General features: G+C 31.2%; 1 protein-coding gene across 4 annotated transcripts in view; it reads right to left on the reverse strand.

Moving 5' to 3' along the window:
• Positions 1-15856, reverse strand: part of LOC106465332 (dynactin subunit 1-like) — a 58017-nt gene that overhangs the window by 13162 nt on the left and 28999 nt on the right. For all 4 annotated transcript variants that reach the window (XM_013925547.2, XM_013925548.2, XM_022393196.1 and 1 more), the window contains 13 exons: positions 13978-14063; positions 12574-12701; positions 10485-10599; positions 10009-10062; positions 8946-9077; positions 8484-8567; positions 6477-6533; positions 5268-5467; positions 4726-4819; positions 3793-3921; positions 3511-3653; positions 2423-2568; positions 624-781 (listed from right to left, as the gene is read on the reverse strand). In XM_013925547.2, coding sequence (XP_013781001.1) covers positions 624-781; positions 2423-2568; positions 3511-3653; positions 3793-3921; positions 4726-4819; positions 5268-5467; positions 6477-6533; positions 8484-8567; positions 8946-9077; positions 10009-10062; positions 10485-10599; positions 12574-12701; positions 13978-14063 — 1526 coding nt within the window. The remainder of the gene's footprint in view (positions 1-623; positions 782-2422; positions 2569-3510; positions 3654-3792; positions 3922-4725; positions 4820-5267; positions 5468-6476; positions 6534-8483; positions 8568-8945; positions 9078-10008; positions 10063-10484; positions 10600-12573; positions 12702-13977; positions 14064-15856) is intronic.

Genomic DNA, 15856 nt, shown 5'->3' on the forward strand with positions numbered 1-15856 from the left:
CTAACACTTAAAAATGACTGAGAAAGCCACTAAAGGGACATTTTGAACTTTTGATTGGTTATTCACATGTCACATACACAAGTAAGTGTATATAAGGGACTGTTTAAAAAAATGGAAAGAGGTGAGTGGAGCCACTGATCGATATCTCAGCAAATAGAAAAGATAGGAGGTTCTTATTTTACATTCTAGCTTGTTGATATCGGTAATTTGAGTTCCTAATTCATACAAAACTAAAGATTTTGTATTTTGACATCACAAACATCTAATTTGAACCAGTGCTGAATTCAACATACCATGTGACACACAAAAATCAATGTTTAAGTGTTTTTTTAATAATTACTTTACAATTAAGAAATTTAATAATGTAGAATACTAAAATTTCAATTATAATCTACTGTTTGATACCAAAATATATTGATATAAATTCATAAAATAGTAGTTCAATAAAATTTTGAATGCAAGTCAACAAACACAATGACATGGCCTTTGACCCATGTCCTATAGCGACAGGGTTAAGCAGAGTTGTATGCCTTGTCAATATACGTACAAAGAAATAAACACCAATAAAAAAAAGGTGTCCAGAAGAGAGTTTTGTTAACTATTTGCCAAGTTTATCAAATTACCTGCATAAACTTAGTCTGAAGTCTGATGTTTTCATTCCTCACGTGCTTTAAAGCAGTTCGCAAGTCTTGGATCTGCTGGACCATCATAGGAGATTCACTGACAGCAGTGCCACCAGGTGGAGCTGTTCCAGGAGAAGTGGGAATTGTGGGAGATGACACTACAAAAATAGTAAAACAATGATTTCTAGGATTCAATACTTTAAGCGAGAAAACAACAACAACAATAACATAAAATACAACTAATAGCAAAAATGGACCATTTGATCCATCCAGGCTGTTCTGTCCTTGCACACCCACTCTTGATAAAAACAAAACTTTAAACTCACTTTTTATTTTTTGAGATATTATCAATTCCTCTCTCAAAATTTTGTAAACAGAGTAACTGATGTGTGGAACAGTGTCAAGTGCATAGTGGAGTCATATTCTGTGCAGACATCCAAAAGATGCCTTGATAAAGCCTGGCAGAAGATATGGATAGCTTATTTTTGAGTCGGAAAGAGGCAGCATTAACGCAGTTTCAACAAAATTCTATCCAACTGACAACTCAAAATGCTGGACTTCGCTACTGCCAATGGCAACTAATTCCCATAAACCAATCACCCTGTTATAAAATTAAAACTGTTTTAACTGGATCCTAGCCTATTTTTCAAATCTAAAAACTTGTGTCCTCTTGTCTCCAACATACAGCACTAAGAAACCAAAGGCTATTATCCTATAAATCCCCTGGTTAATCTTGTGAACTTCTACGAGATCTTCTCCAACTCTTTTTTTGAGAGATAAGAGATTAACCCATAAGATAATCCTTACCTCCATGGTTTGATAGTTTTATTCTTTATAGCTTAATTCTTGTAAAATTCTAAAATTAGGATAACTGTTTCGAAATTTTTAGAACTTATATTCCAATAGAGATTATCATTACTAATTCTTTAATGCAGTTCTACAAAACCTCTGCCCAAACAATTAGTGTCTATAATACTGTACAAAATTACTATCATATAAAAGAACAAAATTAGCATTAAGAAACTTACTTGTTAAAAAATTATCTGAATAATACAACACACATGAAGCTATGTAACAACACAAATCTCTTTCATTCTAGCTAGATTATCTGAATAATACAACACACATGAAGCTATGTAACAACACAAATCTCATCCATGCTAGCTAGATTATCTGAATAATACAACACACATGAAGCTACGTAACACAAATCTCATTCATTCTAGCTAGATTACCTAAATAATACAACACACATGAAGCTATGTAACAACACAAATCTCATCCATGCTAGCTAGACTATCTGAATAATACAACACACATGAAGCTATGTAACAACACAAATCTCATCCATGCTAGCTAGATTGTCTGAATAATACAACACATGTGAAGCTACGTAACGACACAAATCTCATTCATTCTAGCTAGACTATCTGAATAATAAAACACACATGAAGCTATGTAACAACACAAATCTCATCCATGCTAGCTAGATTATCTGAATAATACAACACACATGAAGCTATGTAACACAAATCTCATCCATGCTAGCTTGATTACCTGAATAATACAACACACGTGAAGCTATGTAACAACACAAATCTCTTCTATGCTAGCTAGATTACCTGAATAATACAACACACATGAAGCTATGTAACATCACAAATCTCTTCTATGCTAGCTAGATTATCTGAATAATACAACACACATGAAGCTATGTAACAACACAAATCTCTTCTATGCTAGCTAGATTACCTGAATAATACAACACATATGACTCTACGTAACAAGAAAAATCTCACCAATGCTAGCTAGACCTGCAGACTTGGTCAGACCCTCAAGAAGTGCTTTCTTGGACAACATTTTCAGTTTGTCCTTCAGTTCTCCCCTCTCTGTTTCTAAAGCATCAATGTCGGCCTGGAGATGGTCGAGCGTCTCCTCGAAATCCCTGTAGCAACGAATGACACAGAATTTAGATATAGTAAGATCGCATGACACTTGCATATAACTGAATTCTTGACATGCATGTAGGAGTACACAAGACTTTCACAAGCGTGCGTATCTTCATTCATATAAATACACACGCTTTAATACATTTTGATTTCATACGATACACATCATACTGCTAAATATTATTTCACCTTTATGCATTATAAATACTTTGATATTTCAAGATATTGCTGTTTTAGCATTTAATTAAACAATATTTAGTCAGCCAAGCATTTCATGATAAAAATAGATCAATCAAGAAAGATTGAAAATCTTAAGTTTTAATCTGGTAACAACTAAAATTTTTTAAAATCTAAGTCTGTATCCAATAATTATTTTACTATGTTAGTCTGGACACATTGAATATTTTAAAATTTAGACACAATGAATAATTTTTAAACCTTAGTCTGGACACAATGAGTATTCTTAAACCTTAGTCTGGACACATTGAATATTTTTTAAACCTTAGTCTGGACACATTGAATATTTTTTAAACCTTAGTCTGGACACAATGAGTATTCTTAAACCTCAGTCTGGACACATTGAATATTTTTTAAACGTCAGTCTGGACACATTGAATATTTTTTAAACGTCAGTCTGGACACATTGAATATTTTTTAAACGTCAGTCTGGACACATTGAATATTTTTTAAACGTCAGTCGACACATTGAATATTTTTTAAACATCAGTTTCGACACATTGAATATTTTTTAAACATCAGCTTGGACACATTGAATATTTTTAAACCTCAGTCTGGACACAATGAATATTTTTAAACCTTAGTCTGGACACATTGAATATTTTTAGATTTAGACACAATGAATAATTTTAAACCTTAGTCTGAATACAATGAATATTTTTGTTGGACATAAAGTTCCTAAGTTAAAAACTATCACTCACTTTTCTTTTTTCTTGAGCATCATTTTGGTTTCATCCAATTGCCGCTGTATTCTCTCCACCCTCTCATCACTGTCCCGAGAAGCAAGTTCCAATTTTTTCTCAGCCATTTCTTTTCTCACATGCATCTCACTCACTTCCTCACTCTATTCACAATTACAGAGAAATTATTAATAAAATATCCACCTGAACAAAACTTAAAAACACTAAATACAGTTGTTCATGTTAATTAATGCAAATCCCTTATATTTTTTCTTTAACAACTTCATCAAAACAAATAATTACCTTGATTTTGAGTGCTTTTTTTAGTTCAATAATATCAGTTTCTCGAGTTTCTAGTTTGAATTTATATGCTTCTAGGTCTTTAGCCTCTCCTTTAATTGCTTGAGATCGGACAGTAACGGGTGGGCTAGGCTGTTGGAAACAAGAACAAATTATGAAAAAGAAATTTCTGGCCACTAACCAGGTTCTCAGTTTACAGACAAGATATAAAAAATGTACTTTCTTTGAACAGCTAATGTTTTTTTTTTTCTTAGTAAAATGGAATTCATATACACTCTAAATGTGCAATATAAAGTTAAAAATTTACACTAAAAGTTGAATGTTTCTTCCATCATCTGTCATTCTGTGACAAAATGTCTTGAAATTCCCATTCTTCGATCACAGTGAGTTGTAACTCTTTATTTAAATTTCCCATTCAAAAACATGTGGACATGAACAAGAAAGAGGGAATGTAACAATGTGTATAAACAACTTGTAAGACTTATGGTTAAGGTAAGACATAAGAGTATCAGTGATCATAAAGACAGACAAAGAGATGGGTGATAGATACTGGAAGCATCGGGTCAGAGATACTGGCTTAGCTCTGTTAATTTCTGCCCCATGTTTTTCCATAACAAACTGATAGATGATACGGCCAATTTTGATATTATAGAAGAACTTTAAGAAGCAAAGAAAACACGCCCGCGAATACAGGAAGTAAGAGAAAATTACATCTAAACTTTTGTGAAAGGTACAAGGAGTTTTTATTCTTCAGCTTTCATTAAAACTTTGACTACTTTAAAATTTTAGAAAAAAAAATCAATTCACAATTTAAAGAACTTGGGGAAGAAACTAACTCATTCACTTTCTTTGCCAAAGAAAAACTAAGAATGTTTGTAAAACAACAAATTTTTTTAAATGAATATTCTGACTAATGAAAACAACAGAAAATGAAACCTTCTGATCCTGGCTGATGTTATGGTCAAATTCACCTTCTTGCATTGCAGTGCTGACCTTGTTCACTGCTGCAACAACGATGTTCATGGAATTCCTAGGGAGATAAAACAGTCTGTCAATAAGGTAAGCAAGAGAAGCACTCAAATTGCTCATTCAGACTTTTCCTTCCAAACTTACAGAAATTAGCCTTAGAGAGATTTCCGTAAGCACGAACTGTAGATTCATGAAATACTGGGTTTCATATTTACTTTTACACTGTCCAGTTTACTTTCTTATCCATGTCTGTTATGAGAAACGTGTAGTAATCAATAAAAGAAAGTTAACACTCGACTTTAAACAGACAGGTCCACTATCTTTCCGTAAGCACGATCTGTAGATTCATGAAATACTGGGTTTCATATTTACTTTTACACTGTCCAGTTTACTTTCTTATCCATGTCTGTTATGAGAAACATCTAGTAATCAATAAACCGACTGGTGTCAGATTAAAAAGTATACAATTATAAAAGAAAGTTAACACGCCAGTAAAATCTTTTAATTACTTTAAACAGTCAGGCCCACTATCTTCCTTTCCATAAGCACGATCTGTAGATTCGTGAGCAAGTTCTTTCAACTTCTGAGCTTCAATGTGACCGACTTCACCAGAGACGACAACTTGTTGGATGGCAGCTACACGCAGCAGGTAAACAGCATGAATTACTCGAGAAAGGTGGGTTCCACTGTCTATTAGATCTTCTTGCACCTTAAATTATAACTTAGATATAAAATTATTCATCATTAATTTTTTCTTCTCTTCACTAAAATGTGTAATTTCAGTGAAGAAAAGAAACAATCCATGAATAAAATAATACTCTTTTACACCTGGCTTTACACAGACTATACGCCTGTTACCAGAGGCATCATTCCCAAATACTCCAACACATTTGACTAGTTGCAGTAAATGTGTTTAAGCAGTTTGTTTTTACAACCTAATGTCCAGTTCAGGCTTTTAGATTATGACTTAATGGTAATAATTATTTGAAATGTTTTACTTTAATTAATCAACACAACACTTTTTATAAAAAAATAAAATTCAAGTAGTTTCCAGCAAAAACTATGCTATAGAATTAAAAATGTTTCTGAAGTGTACGGGACATATAAAGAAACCATAAAATAAAAAGAGCTCCTCAAATCTCTCTGAAAGCCAGTCCCTGAAAAATACAATAACTATAACTCAAATTATTTATTTGCATTTAGTATTTTGGTACTGAAACACCTAATGCATTAGACTACAAGTAGTTTACTTGCAAATCCTATACGACTTATCTCGGACCTCAGCTTGCGAACTCCAGAATCGGGCACGTTCTAGCACACTTGACTTAACAGAGGATCTTAGTTTAGCCCTAGGAGAATGTGACACTGTTGTCTAATATTTTTAAAACCTCAGCAAGGGCTAACGATGAACAGAGCCTCCAAATAAAAGAGAGCTTACACATTCACAAACTGAGGTCCAAGATTAATTGTGTGGGATCAGCAAGTAAGTAAGATACTTATTATCTTATAAAACTTATTTATCTATTTATAATTATCACCTAATGCATATTCAAAAGGTATGTAGTGAGTGGACATGTAAACTGTCTCTTTCATTATTTTACATTTCTGAACTAATTTATCATTCTTTACAGAATATTTCAATCTTAAAAGAGGGGGGGGGGTGAGAAATAATAAACTGTATGGAATATTTATGGATAAAAAACGTTAAGTTTGCCTACCTCTTCGGGAAACTGTAACTCTATAAGGCCTTTCTCTTGGGGAAGCCTTCGTTTAACCTAAACAACATGTACTCCTGTAATTATTCTGGTCATAGTTAAAACATAAAATTAAGTACATAGATGAATAGCTATAAAAGCTAGTCACGCCACTTCAAGAAAACAAACAGAGTCCACACGTTTCATAAAAATTCACATTTTCACACTTTAACACCGTCCTAACTCGAGAGCAAGACTGTATCATTGAATTAAACAATTATAGTAAATAAACGTGTAGTCATTCTTCCGCACAATAAAAAAAAAGTTTCAGAGTTGAAATTGATCTAATTTTATACTTAAAAAATCAAATAAACTGCAAATTGTTTTAGAGTTTATTTCGGCATGCTCCAATAAAAACATCAGCATATTTTCTGAATTTTTCAACATAATACAATGCTCTTGGTCTCTAGGAAGAAAGTCATAATAGTTTTTAGGAAAATAACACCAACTTGAACTTGTAACTTCAATAAAAAGTGTAGTTTTATCAGTTTTAAACATGTCACTGTTTTTTAACCTCACTATTTATCAGAAGTCATAGGTCAGTGCTCTAAACATGCCACAAAGTACTTTTCAAATTTCATAGTCAATAAGGTTTCTAATTTAGTGGATTTTAATGGAAATTAGAATAAAATGATAAAGGCTTAACTTCGTGATACAGTGCTAGAATAAGACAAAACCCACAATAATTACAATCCAGATTTTTTTAAACCTTACAAAAATCTTGCTTTATCATTTTCTACTTCATTTGAATTATGATAGGAAAAGAAATGGAACTATATGAAGTAGGCTTAGCTAAATCATTTTGTACTTAACCGTAATCAAGACGTGTTAACCATTTTTACATCAGGCTTTATCAGAAAAGAAATTTGAAAATAAAATATACAAATAAATATAAAATGTATTTAAAACTTATGTTAAACCAAAATCTTCTGATTAACGAAATAAAATTTCGCTTGCTTATAATTCAGATATTGTAAAAAAAAAAAAGTTATTTTTATTGTAACCATTGATTGTAAAAACACACAAAGAAACTGTAAATGGTGTTTTTTGGAATCATCAAAGATTAAAATAGAAACTTTATAGAAAACTCTTAAAAGAATATAGAAAGACATAAACATCAATAATTAGAAATCTACAACAAAGATAAGCATTTCAAATTATTAAATTTTTTTTTTCTAAGTTGTGAATTTATGCAATATCACATATAAAAATACGACATAAATTACATAATCTGTAGAAAATTCTGAAGATTCAAGCTATTTCCTTCCAGTAACTTGTTTGCAACGTAATAAATCAAACAATACAAAAAGGTGTGTCAATTCAATGGAACCAGGGTGAAAAGGAGTTACAAAAATAAAATATTTTTACCAACTTTCAAAGAAGTCTCACTAAAGTTTCTAAATAAAAACTGAGATATAAGATTCGTTATACATGAATACACGTTAACTCCAAGTTCTTGAAAAACTTATCATTACATTATTTACACTGATCTCACTGTAATATTTCACACTGTCCTTGCCAATAAAGATAATTACAAAGCCCTCAGCATTTTTAGGTGCAACTTTCACAATAACCCCTGTATAAAGTTTCCAAGAAAATACTGTTACTTTTTCAGTTTTATAATTATAAATTAAAACACATGGAATAATGATAAGAGTATGTAGTCCTTCATACTTTTAAAAGTAATCAACACTGAACACTCATGCTCGTTATTTAATCGAAGATGTCATTCGTTTGAAAACAAAGTTTGAAAACTAAAAATGTTTATTGTCACCAACAAGCCTGACACTGAAAGAAAAGTTTTTTTTGACTGTTCCCAATTAAACAATGAAGAAATTGGTCAGATCACCGAGTTTCTACTTTTGTGATTGTTTCAAATGAACAGTTTCCTAAAAACTTAAGTCTTTTTATGATAATTTATACTGTTATAATCAAACACACTGACCAAGAAAGAAGCAATTTAAAGCTAACCTTTTTGATGAACTGTCTGATATCATCTGTGGATGTTCTCATCTCTTTTAGTAAAGCTCCCATATCGCCATCTCTCTGGCTCGTCTAAAGCACATAAAGAAATTTTTAGACTAAATTGGGACACACAGCAAAATATGGAAATATACATAAATATATGTAAAAAAGTTTTGAAAACTGAAACTCTTGCATATAAACACAAACTACAGATCAATGAAAGGTTTACGACAGTGCAAATATTCTCTGCTTTAATTATCACCAGGTAAACTTCGATATCTTAAACATAAGCAGTAAACTTAGTGTAAATTAATTTATTAACTTTTATACGGAAGCAGTTTTACCACACTGAAAAAAAAATTGGTTAAATTACTACCATCTTAGGGTTCAAAATATATATTGAATGACTTACACTTTTAATTTCCTCGAAGCTTCAAAGCATAGTATTATTTTCTAAAAGTAGCTAACCTGAAGAAGGGAACATATTGCTGAAACATCAGTATAGATGGCATCACTTGCTGCACCCATAAGTTGCATGGAGTCTGCCATCAGTGCCGTACAGTCTACTTTTTCTGAAGCCAAGTGGACGCTGTAGAGACTCTGTAAAGTTTAAACAACATATATAATGTAAACTACTGCTTGAATATATCTTTAAATACAAGATAAGAAAATTAGTGAAAGTTAATATTTGTTCACACACCACAGCACTGTAAAGTTCAGACAGTAAATGTATAAGAATATGGAGCTCTGACAGCAAGCAACGTTACTATTGTTTAGACATCCTAAGAATACAAAGCTCAGAAAATAAGTGAAAAGTTAACCCTTGTTTCAGAATACGAAGCTCAGAAAATAAGTGAAAAGTTAACCCTTGTTTCAGAATATGAAGCTCAGACAGCATGTCAAAACTTAACCTTAAGTTAAACATCATGTAAACAGGATCAAACATACAGAAATACAGCTTAACTCTCTTTGGTTAACTTGTGTTCAAGGTTACTGATGAGGAGTGGAATTCTCCAAAATTAATATAAACCAATAACACATGTTGATCAAAGTTCAGATTGAACTGGACCTCCCCCTGAACTTAGGCTTTGAAATTAAAAGTTGTTTGGAATACTAAGTTTATTTATTATGTAAACAGAAGGCTCAGACAGTAAACGAAAAGCTAACCCTTGCCTTAGATATTATATAAATTGGAAGCTCAGACAGAAGTGAAAATTTAACCCTTGTCTCAGACATCATATAGATAGAACAACACTCACAGAATAAATGAAAAGTTAACCTTTCTTTTAGACATACCACAAGTGTACTCTTTATTTACTGCAATGAATTGTGTTGTTCTTTACTGTTCTATATTCCTTATCTCTTCATTGTGGACATTTTACTTCCAACATTATCATACAAAATTCAAGATTACTTTCAAACCTATTAAAACTTAGAGAAAAATGAAAAATTAAAACTATCTAGTTGCCCTAAACATAACCCAAACCTTAATCATGCACACACATACAGGTATATAATGATCAAAACATACCTGAAAGTAGCTGACTGCCTTCTTTAAGGTTTCCAAAGGGATGTTTTCATCAAGCTAAAACACAATGAGAAACAATCATCAAATTTAACACATGCAATAAAAAGTTTAAATCTATAGCATAAATACTTAATAGTGTATGCTAAGGATACTCTTTAGAGACAGAAGAAAACAATAAAAAATTATCTTACAAAATTATACAACTCCAAAATAAACCACCATTACAATTTTTTAATGAAAATCAAAATCTAACATCCTGAAATAGAATAACCTGAATTATTGCATGATGATCCCATTTTTTTCCAGTTTTTGGAACCAAATAAAAATGAGAAAAATACACATACATTTTATAAAATACATAAATTTCTATACAAATATGGCACTAATGATACAGCTCACTATTTTACCTAGGTGTTTAAGTGTTAGTATTCCTCCCAAATACGTGAATATTTCTAAAAAAATTTCTATACAATAATTACTTGATCTTTCCACAGTAACTCCACATAAAAGTCGATAGCTTTCTCCTGTTGAGCCATTTCAGGATACAGGGTTGCAATTTTCATATAAAGGTCCACCGAGCAGTTGTTTAGAGCACTAACGAGAATGAATAAAAGTTATTGCATAAAGTAGCCTACATATATATATCATAAGAGAGGTAGAATCGTGACTTACAAGTCTCTCTGGACTAAAGAAAAATATGCAAGTTTCGAAGAGTGGGACTTTTATTCCTACCAATAAAACTACACTTCAGGGCTAACTCCACATTATATATTTATTTATTTTAAGCTTTTCCAACTCATTCCTGAAAACCTCTTCAAGCAAGTGACATTTTTTGACATATTCACATAAAAAAATATTTTATGTAGGAAATGGAATGCTCGTGATAACTTAAAGTTAGCACAGATGTAAAATATTACCAGTAAGAGTATATATCGCTTCACTTTTACAATGGCTTAAGGAATAATAAGGCACCTAACTTACAAAAACGTGTGGAAATAAGATTGATAGTGATAACTTTCATTAATTACAGATAAGCAGAATAATCAGTGTTTAACTAAACAAATATATAAAAACAGATTTAAATCCATGAGGATAACAAAGGAGGAACCAAAACAAATATATAAAAACAGGTTTAAATCCATGAGGATAACAAAGGAGGAACCAAAACAAATATATAAAAACAGGTTTAAATCCATGAGGATAACAAAGGAGGAACCAAAACAAATATATAAAAACAGGTTTAAATCCATGAGGATAACAAAGGAGGACCAAAACAAATATATAAAAACAGGTTTAAATCCATGAGGATAACAAAGGAGGAACCAAAACAAATAATTCATCAATTATTTTGTGCAAATGAAACTGTATCAAGTTACAAAGAATCGACAATGAACAAAATAAATTCAAGAGAAAAACAGTATCAAAACCAGTCACTTCTTTCCTGATTATCTGAGTGGGTTTTCCTAACCTTGTTTATTATACAGATGAACAACTATTTCATTTAACCCTTTTATTACTGATGATGCTGTCGGTTATATACGTAACAACACTTTACATTCTAGTACAAAAGGGTTGATAATTCCTGAAAATCCTGGTGCAACCACAGACTACAAATAATTCAATAAAGTTGTTATAATAGGCTTAAAATAATTCAATAAAGTTGTTATAGTAGGCTTTAAATAATTCGATAAAGTTGTTATAGTAGGCTTTAAATAATTCAATAAAGTTGTTATAGTAGGCTTTAAATAATTTGATAAAGTTGTTATACTAGGCTTTAAATAATTCAATAAAGTTGTTATAGTAGGCTTTAAATAATTCAATAAAGTTGTTATAGTAGGCTTTAAATAATTCAATAAAGTTGTTATAGTAGGCTTTAAATAATTCAATAAAGTTGTTATAGTAGGCTTTAAATAATTCAATAAAGTTGTTATAGTAGGCTTTAAATGCATCAATTTCTTTGCTTTAATCTTCAACAATCTATGAAACAAAACTATAACTTTCAAAAATGTGTTTTAATTTTTACAAAGCTTTTATGATCATTTTGAAATAGGATGCTTAAAAACCGTCTGTACTGTGTATGTAGCTTCCCTAATTTATTTAGCATGTTTACAACCCGTCTGTACGATCTGAATAGCTTCCACAATTTATATAGCATGTTTACAAACTGTCTGTACTGTTGAGAAGCTTCCTTAATTTATAAAGCAGGTTTACATCTATTTGTACAGTTGAATATTTCAGTAACTTATCAAACATATTTAATGTACCTTTAACATTGCTGTACCCTCAAAAAAATACACAAATAAAGCAGCACTAACAAGTGTAAAACCTGCACTAACATATCATGTATTCAACTACCGTAACATAAACTATTATTACTGGAAGACCTCATACCTGACTGAGAAGAATCATTTTTGTGTGAAGCAAATATAAATACTGCAAAATAAACTCATTGCTGCATGTGAACCAGAATAATACTTGTTACTAACTATTAGAAAAGCTACAATTATAACTAATGTTTCCATACCTTTTATATAAACAGAGAGTAATTTCTAAATCATATTTCCATACCTCTTGTATTGGTTGAGTAGCTGCCGTAATTTAAAAAGCAAATGTAACAAACGACTCGCAAAACTGTGTTGTTCCACCTGGTGAGTTTTAAGTACAATACTTTTCGTTATCTCTTCTGGCGCTGGGAACTGAAATGAAATTTAATTTCTGCAAGGTCAATAATTCATTTGCATTCAGTATGTAGGAAAGCCTAAAAAAAACTGTAGTTTGTTTTTGACATTTCACTATATATAGTTGTTTTCTTTACATAAATAGATAGACAATTTAACATTTATTTACACTAAGGTATTAATTTGTAAATAAGCACAAAGCTACACAATGGGCTATCTGTGCTCTGCCCACCACAGGTATCAAAACCCGGGTTCTAGTGTTGTAAGTCCACAGATGTACCGCTGTGCCACTGGAGGACTACGGTATTAAACAGACAAATAAAAATAATAATAATTAATATGATAGATGAAGAGCCATAAGTAATGCAACTAAAAATTTCTTTTAATTTATGTAGTGTCTTTTTGAGAAGACAACTTGTCATGAAATACAAATTTATTGATCTTCACTCTATAAATATAAAAACTGCTATTCCTTTATGTTTCGTAAAACAAAGCGCACACATTTTTTGGTCATGAGACTTCTGCAGGTTCTATCTCTACAGAATATGCAAATGAGCTAGCATATGAAGAAGGTTCTTGAACAAAAAAATTTGTGCACTGTCTTAAAAAGTTAATTAGAAACAGTTTTTATATTTTGACTGTAGATCAGTCATTTTCCATTACAACTTAAAATGTTTTGTACAATAAATATATAACGATAAATCATAATAAATATCAAGGCTCGAACGAAACTGTCATGGATTAAAACACTAGTGGATCTGGGGGGTGGTTGCAATCCCCCCTCTCCAAAGGATTACCAAACAAAGGTACCCTTAGACCTAATAAAGTGAATTTTTTCAAGAAGTTTCATGACCTGGTTGGAGAACACCCCAGTTTATTAAAAATCCCTCATTCATACCTGTAAAGTATAGTAATAACTGGAATATTTTCCAATGAAATAGTTATAATAAAATAAAACTAGTATAAGCACCTCATTAACTATAAAAATATACAGAAACAAGTCTAATTCTAAAAACTATCTTAAGGCTGCTTGGGAGGAACTGTAGATTCACAGAATTTGATGAGTACTTTGTGTACATGGTGTTTAATGTACACAAACATATTTCAGTACAAGTAGTTTGACAACCACGACATTAATACATTTCTGCTACACGATGAGACACAGTTCTTTCTAACTTTTACTTGTGGGGGGCAGGATTTTCTGCAACTTTTAGAACCACATTTTCGTTCTACCATGGATTATTTGGTAAACATCTCTTCTATACAATGATACATAGTTATCAGTATCTCTTACCTTTTCTCTTACTTGTGTGGCCAGAATTTCAGCTTTTGCTATAATTCTTGGAATCAGGAGAAGATTTAGCACTCCATCATGATCTCCTGCATAAATTTTTTTTAAAATCAAATTTTCAGATTATAAGTCTACCATTTACAATACAATTATATTATAAAAACGAAACAAAAGTTAGTTGTCTATATAACATATAGTACATCTTTAAATCTTTCCATACAGCAGGGTCAAAGTTACATTCAGAATTATATTATCAATACATTTCACTAAACTTGGCATCAAACTTAGTCTTTTTAAATGTACATCATACTTTGCATCCGTTCTCAAGGCTTACAGTATTACTTGTTGAAAGAAAATTTTACTGAAGGGTTGCACGTGTCTCCCAAATATACTGTAATATGCTTCGAGGGCACCGTTGACTTGTGTTGAGATGAATAATAAGTGGTAAAGGACAAGAAAAGAAAATTAACTATATGTGAAAAGGAAAAGGCCTAAAATAATGAATTTAACAAAATGAAAACCTTTACAGATATTCTACCAGAAATTAAAAGTTATGCATGTTTTTTTCAATATATTAATAACATTCATCATTTTCGAATTCGATGACGAAGAACCCACTTTGAGACTAATAATGCTTGGAGATGGCTTGAATGGGTAATGAAGAAAAACTTTAATATACATTTGCTATTATTTTAAACTTATATTAAAGTTTTTCTTCATTACCCATTCAAGCCGTCTCCAACCATTATTAGTCTCAAAGTGGGTTCCTCGTCATTGAATTTAAACTTAAGAACTGCCGACAAGGGTAGAGACATACAGTTATAGGGAAATAAACGCAGGCATCCTATTATTTTTTAAGCATTGGGGGAAGCCACTGGGGGGAGGGGACTTATGCTGAGTCACAAAAAAGTAGGTACCGAACATTTGACAAGGCAATATTTACTGGTGTATAATTATAGAATGAAAACACCACTGGTCATTTTATTATACTTGCAATGATAAAACCATTATAAGTGCATAGTCCCCGATCATTATATTTTGTTAATGCACACTTGTCTATTTCTCAGTTTATACAAAGTGTGAATTCATTTTCACTAAAATGCACGAGCCCACAGACTAAAAGTGATGAGTCCATATGATACATTAAACTGGGGGGACAGATTTAATCATAACCTAGATGGTAAAGGAGCTTCAGCCATCAATATTCCAGGAGGGACTCAAGCCCAATGTAATATGCATAATTGTGATTAACTATAGTATACAGTAATAAGTATAGTGAACTGTCAAATTATGTGTAACCAAAACTTAGGAAGTGATTTAATCTTGTATTGATAATTGAAAATAAATGACACATGTTAGAGACTGTCAACTGATGCCAATTTCTTTGAATGATATTTTAAAGCATGATGGTTTGTCATATAAAAAAGTCATCTGTAACTAAGTAACTGGTAAAGAGTTTAAATAATAGTATCTGACCAAAGAAGTTGAATAGTTTTATCATTGTTATGCAAACAGTATCTGACAAAAGGAGTTGAATAACTTTATTATTATTAATGAAGTTATTATTTGACCTAAGAATTTGAACAGTTTTATCACTGAAATATAAAACATAGTGCTTGTCTGTTTTTTTTTTATCTGGGGTATCTGAGCTGAGTCTACCACAGCAATCAATTCCTGAATTTTAGCATTATAAGGTATCAAGCTCATCACTGAAACACAAAGGAAAACAATAAAAAAGGATGATGTAACTAAGAAACTATTCTTATCAGATAAATCTGATCATTTTCTTGGTTCAAATGACAAATACAGTGAATACGTAAATACTACAACTAACCTGAATTAAAGAAGTAAATATATAACAGAAGTAATATATATATATATA

This window comes from Limulus polyphemus, unplaced genomic scaffold (genome assembly GCF_000517525.1).
Source record: "Limulus polyphemus unplaced genomic scaffold, Limulus_polyphemus-2.1.2 Scaffold1911, whole genome shotgun sequence".
In the NCBI taxonomy this organism is placed as follows: domain Eukaryota; kingdom Metazoa; phylum Arthropoda; class Merostomata; order Xiphosura; family Limulidae; genus Limulus; species Limulus polyphemus.